This window comes from Rhagoletis pomonella, unplaced genomic scaffold (assembly GCF_013731165.1).
Source record: "Rhagoletis pomonella isolate Grant_MI unplaced genomic scaffold, Rhpom_1.0 Rhpom_scaffold_00010, whole genome shotgun sequence".
In the NCBI taxonomy this organism is placed as follows: domain Eukaryota; kingdom Metazoa; phylum Arthropoda; class Insecta; order Diptera; family Tephritidae; genus Rhagoletis; species Rhagoletis pomonella.
The window spans coordinates 13,213,646-13,222,209 of NW_023458564.1; the positions used below are offsets into that span (position 1 = coordinate 13,213,646).

At 40.2% G+C, this 8,564-nt stretch overlaps 1 protein-coding gene across 1 annotated transcript; it reads right to left on the reverse strand.

Annotated features, from left to right (window-relative positions):
• Window positions 1-1,037: 1,037 nt before the first annotated feature.
• LOC118746074 (mini-chromosome maintenance complex-binding protein-like) lies at window positions 1,038-3,437 on the reverse strand. Its single transcript, XM_036479828.1, has 4 exons — window positions 2,292-3,437; window positions 2,039-2,218; window positions 1,744-1,987; window positions 1,038-1,680 (listed from the first exon to the last, which is right to left on the reverse strand). The coding sequence occupies exons 1-4, from the start codon at window positions 3,344-3,346 to the stop codon at window positions 1,294-1,296; spliced, it is 1,866 nt and encodes a 621-aa protein (XP_036335721.1). The 5' UTR covers window positions 3,347-3,437; the 3' UTR covers window positions 1,038-1,293.
• Window positions 3,438-8,564: the final 5,127 nt, after the last annotated feature.

Consider the following 8,564-nt stretch of genomic DNA (forward strand, 5'->3'; position numbering starts at 1 on the left):
GATTTCTACAAAGTGAGGTCACTGCCGAATTTCAGAAGAAGTAAGTAGATATTAATTTTTAGCTGCATATATATGTGTGTATGTAACACGTTTTTAATGATGATATATTTTCGGATTCCCCATCATTTGACTGTTAAATGACACTAAATCCAAACTGATTTGACTTAAAAATTAAAATTTGCAATGTAATACTGGAATTAACTACATAAAAGTCTTTCTTTTCAGACTGATTTTCTAATCGTTAGCAGAGAAGCTACTACATATATGCATTTATGAGGCGTCTCAGGTCAAGAGTTCTCACTGGAAAAACATCCAAAAAAATTATTGTACAGAAAATTTAAAGGTAATTTATAAAAAAAACAGTGGGCATACATATGTATGAATATATATGCTTATAATGCGTAACTAGAGCGAGATAAATGTTATCGGCCATAATCACGGCTTTCACTGAACCCATCGTAGTCCGAATTTACGAAAATGCTATCACTGAATCCGAATAGCTGCAAACGAAGGAAATACTTTGAATGCATACATACGTTCGTATCAATTCGGATTCAGTGATCGCATTTTCATAGATTTTACAAAATTGTCTACGATGGATTCAGCGATAGCCCAGAATAACTAAAATGCCGCGATCATCAACATTTATCCGGTTTTTAGTGAAAATTTTAAGCATGTAAAATATTTTATATTCTGATGAAACTTTGACCCAGCTCGCTTCGATATACCATGAAGAGAACATGTCCCATTATCCAACGCAATTAATTTTTCTGACCGTTTTTTTGTTCACCTCGATTTATTTCTATAAATAGATATACGATTTTTAATATATATATTTTTTTTTCAGGTTTGTATATTTCAGGTCGACATTTTGTTAACCACGACGACGCTATATTTACAACAAAATTTATCAACAGATGCTTTGAAATAAAAAGGAATAAACAAATAAAATTGTAAAAAAGGAAAGCCATAAATAAAGCAAATCGAGAAATTTTATTATGGGGCATTTTTTAATACAAATAACTAAAGAAATAGGATTAGGAGTTTTAAAATATTTATTTTCTCATATCAAATAACGAACGATGACATTCTAAGAAAGTATCGTTACATGAAAACAATAGGGCTGTTCATGATGTCGTGGAAATGGTCTTGGATTTGCAGTTGGAATTGCATTTGCAAATTTTTTGCTTGCTGCCATTTCAACCGTGTGCATTTTATTGTTGTGAATTTACAAATACAACGAATATGCAAATTCAAAAGCATTGCACAAGATCCTGAAAAGTCCTATTGATATTAATTGCTTCGTTGCCTTGTAAGATCCTGCGATAATGCAGCGAATCTTTTTTGGCGATCCGATTCCATCTGTTTAGCCAACTCCCACGCATCTTTGTCAAGCACATTTTTACCACGTGCAACGGCCAATAAACGTGCTAGCACTAGTAAATGATGAAGTTCTTCAGCATCGCGAATACTTTTGTTCTTACGCATTTCCACAAAATCATTTTGAATCATTTCACTCTCAGCTTCATTTACACTGAATTCTGTGAGCTTAGCTGTTGTGAGAAAGCGTCTAAATTGATTTAGACGTGTTGGGTTCAAGTAATGGTGCGCAGCCTTTAGCGACTCTTCTATAAGTTCAACAGTGTGCTCGTCATACTCGATAGGAACATAGGCGTCGTACTGCGGGGGAAGAATATTAAACCACATTTTATACATAGCCTGGTTTCAACAATGAACACTTACTGGTAGTACACTTTTCTTCTCGCTAAAACACAATATTGGTATGTCTACATCATATTCAATTTCATAGTACTGGAAATTGCATTTTAGCTGTTGATGCTTCATTACATGTCCCAGGATCTGCATAGACAATAGACCATTGCTGTTTAAGGTATCAGATTTAGTAAAGGTTTCGTCTATAACTAGGTGAGTTTGTGGTGCCAACTGAAGCATGCCAGAGACTAATTTGTTGGTTTCATAATCTTTCCTATTGGTAAAATCAAATCAGCAATGTTTTATTTCAAAAATGTTTACGTACTTTGGTCCAAAAGTTGAATCGTTCAATGTCTCTGCGGTCATTGTGATATAGTGGCTGGCGGGAATTAGCAAATCCAATAGGTTATATACTTCTTTTGTATATTGTTGTAAGCGACTCTGGGGTATATTGAAAAGATTGAGAAGAAACCTCCCAAGACATCGAGTTTCTGCTCGGCAATATCTGCGACAATAGGAGTAAATACAAATATTTATGTATAGTTATAGAAAAACGGAAAATTACAAACGCTACTTACACTGATGATATAAGGTGTGATAGCAGATACTCTGCAGCCAAATTATCATTGAACAAACACAGTTTTAAAAATACGCGAAACTCATTTCCTGTTGATAACATGTTAAAGTCCTCAGTTAACTCCAGGTTAACACTTTCTGCCACAGGAGATAGCAGCCTTTCATCCATCAAAGGGTTAGCATGTGGAAGACAATGAACTGCTATTGCATGAAGACGTGGTATCAATGAAGGCGGCGGGTTTTGTGCTTGGATCTCATTAATGTTGTCGAAGGCATCAACATCCATCGTTGATGCGTCTAGTGCGGGATTTACAGACAGAAAACCCACCACATCAAGAATTGTATTCAATTTATATTTTTCAAAGTCACTATAAATTTTAATTAAGCAAGCTTTGCTAGGACGATTTGGTATTGGCGAGTTTAAATGATATTCCATACCAATAACTGCGCTTGAGCGGTGATCCGAGCAGTTACGTCCGGAATCAGCACTACCTAGTACCTCTGTTCGTTTTCGCTTATGAGCATCACAATCGGGACTCTGTCCGCCAGCAGATTCTATTTCAACATCCATACATTCGTCTTCTGTCGGCGCTGAACGCTTCTTTGCACCCTCGCCGGCCATTTCTGTTATCATTGGCTTAGGCAAATTGTAACGGCTGCATTGAGATTCATATTCATGACACCATTCGTTTAAACCAGGAATAGATATAACAAAGAAAGCACGGCGTTCACCATGAACACTCGTCTCCGCATCGTGATTTAAACGTTCCCCATCATTTAATAACAAACAATCCCGATATTTCCCTTCTTGAACTCTGGAGGTGTTATCCGCTTCCTTTGTAACTTCATATCGCTCCAAGTACATTTCGGGGTCTAGCATATCTTGAATCATGCCTCGGAATCTCACAATGCTCATATCCTTCAGCTCGTGCAAAGGAGTATAGTTCAGCAAAGGAATTCCAGTCCACCGCTTTGGATCTTCCAACGATGTGACAAAAGCAGTTCCAGCTTTACTTGCCAGTTGCTCTGGTAAGAAATTCGCACTCAAGGCAGGCATTTTCGCTATTTAAAATTATAAATACAATGGGCAAATTCGCAAACCGGTAACAACTTGGTAACAAGATGTAGATGTTTTGCTTGTGTTGTGATTGGCGCCAAGAAAAGGCACTTCAGCTGGGAACGCTAATAAAAGCACTTACCTCGCGACTCCACTGGCAAACACCGAATGCCTTCCATATTTGCTTTTGACAAATAGTTGTGAGCAATATGATTGCAAGTTTTCGTGTGTGTGGGCACTTTGATGTCTTGATATAAGCATTTGCCGCATGACAGGACCAGACAACATTATATCTATTTCAGTGTTTAAAAACATTTAAATTCTTAAAAAACTTGCATTCGCACCATGGAGAAAAAAGGCACCCTAAAATTGTGCATATGGAAACTGCATACGAAATAAAGCATATAAAAAAAAAAAAAAACGAAATAATGCATATATGCACAGTTTCGGTTGAAAGCCGAAATAACGCATATTAGAAAACCCAAAATTACGCATATGCACACTTTCGTTTGAAAACCAAAATAATGCATATGAGAAAAATGTGGAAATTATTAAAAAGTAGATAATTGCATTAAAGTTCAATAAATGTGAGCGTTATAACTATAAAATATGACGAAATTGTAAAAAGTCTCTATGTGCATGCACAAAACACATTTCAGGAAAATAAAAGAAGAGATATTACTGAAAAATTAAGTCTAGAATTGTTACAGCACAGTGTATATTTCAAAAATTGCAGGTTTTTGTAAATATTTCGCGAAAATATCAACCAGAAAAACAGAAAATACCTGCTCCAAGTAAATTTTTAGACGCCAAATGAATTGAAATATTACGACCGAGAGTGCGAAAGTGTAGTCGTCATGTAATCGTTGCATCATGATTGTGACGATGAAGCAACTATGATCGGACGACCAATGTGCAGAAAGCTTTAGTTTCACAGTTTGTTTAAACTGAGAATTTTCATAAAGTTGTGTTTTTCCACAAAATATATGTTCAAAAGAACGTGGAGTAAGCTATTTTTGCGAATATAGTAATTTTCGTCATTTGGAATGTACTCGTAAGCACTTTTTGAAATGAAATCTTCTGCGAAGAGTGTGAATAAAAGTTTTTTGATTCGGTTCGCGCGTTGGGCACAGCAACCCAAAATCCTTGTACAAATAACTGAGGAGTACCTGTCAGAGTTGCAAAGTTTTGGCTATGTGGACGGCTACTTTTGAATTCATTATTCATAGTCCGCTGTTGAAGTGACACCAACGCCAATACAACCCCAAGGCTCTTTGTAGCCTTAAGTTCGACAAGCCTCTTGTGTGGTGTATTTCACCCTTTATGTAAGTTATCGACGCGTTATTTTATCGGCAGAAAATTAAACCTCGATAAAATATCAACAATCCTATTTTCCAATTAAATGTATCCTATGAATAGAGAAAAATGTGAAAGTTGTGTGCCGGTTTCTCGTTAAATTAATAAATAAAGTACAGCCATTTGAGGAATTATAGAATAACAAGTCTGTACATATATAACTTACAATGATGGCGAGACGGGGCGGAAAGCGAATTCGTATGAATGATCCTCCCCCAGAATATGAAGAACATGGGTGAGTACGAATGCCAATATATTTTATAATTTTTATTTTTGATACCGTATTCTCTGTAGCAACTTTCTAATTTAATAACATAGTAAAATACTAATGGTAGAAGAATGAAAACGGTTGGCTCCTCGAATCTTACAATCTACAAGAACTTTTCAGGGACATATCTGTATTGATGTATCAATCAATTAATCAATATATGAACTGCCCACTTGAGTCATCACGGTTGGAGCTAAAACTTAATTTACATGAGAGGACAACATCGCTCAATCGCTCATTTACACGAGCCTCAAGCAGACAGCAAGGGAAAAGTTTAATTATTTGCCCGCTGCTTTTGGGTTAGTGGGCGGAGGTAGGAAAGGCGTGAGTCTTGAAACCCACCCACTATAATGAGCACTTTTTAAACTTTGTAAAGAGTTATACCTTGTCCGTCCAACTCTTCCACAAACCACTGGGGTACCATTTTATTTTGACAAAATGTAAACTCGGGTTACGCCATCCAAAGTATTAAAGCAGTACACATCCGCGGTGGCGGAAAAAATAACCCTCGTCATATCAACACCGTCTACGCTGACCACAGTATTTTTTGCGCATAACGCCTTTCCGCGTTGGCACCGACAGACTTCATTAGTGACCGAAAATTACAACACTAGGTTCTTTTTTGGGGGTTTTAATAAATGCAACATTATTTCGAGAAAAGAAACCCCTATTAGTTAAACTCAGTTTAAATTTAAACTAAGCTTAAACTGCTGATCCGCTTCATAGTTTAGTTGTTTTGTAGGGCAACACTGTTTTCTTCTTTATGCAGATACACTTGATACGATCGCTTTTAAAGTTTTGAAAGATTATAGACGGAAATTTTAACCATTTGTTGTTGTTAACTAAAGTTGCGTTTGTTGTACAATGTGTTTAAACTTAGATTAAATGACGAACAGACTAAGGGCCAGTTTAAACTTGGTTAGTTTAAACCAGCCAGATCTGGCGTTTAAACTGAGTTTGAGCAACGACCGTCACTGAAAAACTGGCCACTTTAAACTTAGATTAAGGAAACTGCGTTTTAATTGCTGGCTGACACATGATTGGTTTAAGCCAGCCGGTTCGCGCGTTTAAACTAAGTTTAAACCACAGCCGTGCACTGAAAAACTGGCCCATATAGGTTATTTACTATTTCTGTTGGTCGAGGGGTATGAAGTGCAACACCACTAATCTCAGAGAGGCCGTGAACCGCCATTTAAAAAAAAAAAAAATCACGCAATCGGCATTCGACAGCCGGTTCTACGTACGGAATGACCCGGGTTTTACCCGACAAAAGGCCGTTGTTTCGGTGATCCCACCCCGTTTAGGTCGGCGAAGTATCTCATAAGTTGTTCGTCCATAGGGCTACATTTGCTACGTATTCTGCTCAGGGCTAGCATCGAGTCAAACCCAGGGCCAGAAACCTACGCCTGCTGCGTATGCCAGAGACGACTACGCCACAACTCCACCTCAGTCAATTGCAATGCTTGCGAAGGATGGAGTCACCTTGGAGAGTCTGTTCAGGACTACGGACCCATCGGCAGTGGACCACATCATTTGTGGCCCCCTTCTGCTCAAACAGAGCAGCCTTCACGGCTAACCTCAGTCCACCTGAGCAGCTCAATACAAACACCACAACACAACAGACCACAACACAACAGACCACACAACCGCACCACCACACACACACCGCCGCCAACAAGTCCTGGTTCCTCCTACAACCTACAGGGTATATCAGACCAGGATATACCGTAACGTGACATCAGTCAAGTGCAACATCTGCCTTGGCTGGTGCCAGTTTAGGGCATGTTCAGGTCTGCGCACCACGCGAGATTCGACGAGGAACTTCGAGGGCCCCTCTTGCGCCGCTCGATCGATGAACCAACCAACATTGCTTCCGCAGAACACCGGACCTATATCAACTTTTCTAAAGCTGATGGGAAAGGCTTCGCGGAATTTACTGAGAGCACATTCGCTGCGCTCCCCACACGCTGACGTCCTCATTGGTGAACGTAAGCTCCGCAGGATTGTCACTGCTGCTGCAGTCCCCTTCGTACCGGCAGGATGCATCACGGAACCATGTCCAAACTTCCCTGCTGAAGCGGCTATTCTAGCCGATGAGCGTAACAACCTTCGGCAATTAGTGAACGTACATAAGCAGAAGAAGTGGGAAGAGCATCTGAAGACTTGTTTGTTTATTTTATTTATTTATTTATTACGCTAATTTGACCTATGTATATACAATCACGTATATACATTTGAATTATGTATTGCAAAGTTAATATATAATAAAAATAAAATTAGAAATAATGCTTAAAATAAGTGAATCTGTTACACTCTTCTTTCTAAGCTATATAATAGTTTATGTATAGTTAACTAAGATAGCATATTCTCGATGCTGAGTAAGCTCTGGTGTGAGTAAGCTTTGGTCATCCGTGAGGTCACTGTCCAATCCGACGAAGCACGACGACAGGGTCGAAATTTCTTTTGGCGACCATGCTTCGTCGGATCTGGAGCGATGCGCGAGCTATTTTAGCCGACAGTTCATACTACATCTTCCGGCGGACAAAGCCAAGCGTCGAGTGACCAGAAGGCTGCACAAACTGCCAACAACTTGTGCCTCCTTTGCTCTCACTAGCGGCGAAGTTCAGGTGGCCATCGGGAAGGCGAAAGCTTCCAAAGCCATGGGTCCCGACGGAATATGAATGTTGATGCTGAAAAATTTGGGTCCTGTGGGCGTAGCGTATCTAACGGAGGTCCTCAATATGTCAATGGCCACTCTAAGCATCCCAGACATCTGGAAGGTGGGGAGAGTGGTCGCACTGCTCAAACCGGGGACACCAGCCAGCAAATGAGAATCTTATCGGCCGATAACACTCCTTTCCCCGGCAGCGAAGACACTAGAGGCCTTGCTGCTCCCGTATTTCCCGAACCACCTGACCCCAGCGAAGCATCAGCATGGTTTCCGTAAAGTGCACAGTACATCAACAGCGCCATAAACGCTCAGATAACACGTGGCCTTAACCGCAACCGTCCCTGTAAGAGAACTATTCTAGTAGCGTTGGACCTGTCAAAAGCGTTTGACACTGTCAGCCACTCCACGCTACTAGAAGATATAGAGGCTTCCTCTCTCTCACAGAGGCTCAAACGGTGGTCGGCGAATTATCTGAGTGTTCGATCCTCGTCGACAGGGGGTTCCACCGGGTGGTGTCCTTTCCCCATTACTCTTTAACTTTTACATTTCAAAGCTCGCTCAACCACCAGATTGTTTCTTACGCCAAAGATAGCTCGATCGTGGCGTCTGGGAATGGAATTGATGACTTGTGTTCGAAAACAAAGGGTATATCTCCGAGCTTTTTCGCTTCTTCACTGCAAGGAGCCTAAACCTCCCCTAAACAATCCTCTGCGACCTTTTTCACCACCTGGACGAAGGAGGTCAGGCTACCGCTGAGAATTCACGTCGATGATACACCAATTCCGACGGTGAATAACCCCAAAATACTCGCAGTAACCTTCGACAGTCTGCTCTCCTTCTTTGCGCACGCAACCGCTATTGTCAACAAAGTACAGAGCCGCAACAAGGTCCTCAAGTCGCTAGCCGGCAGTACTTGGGGGGGG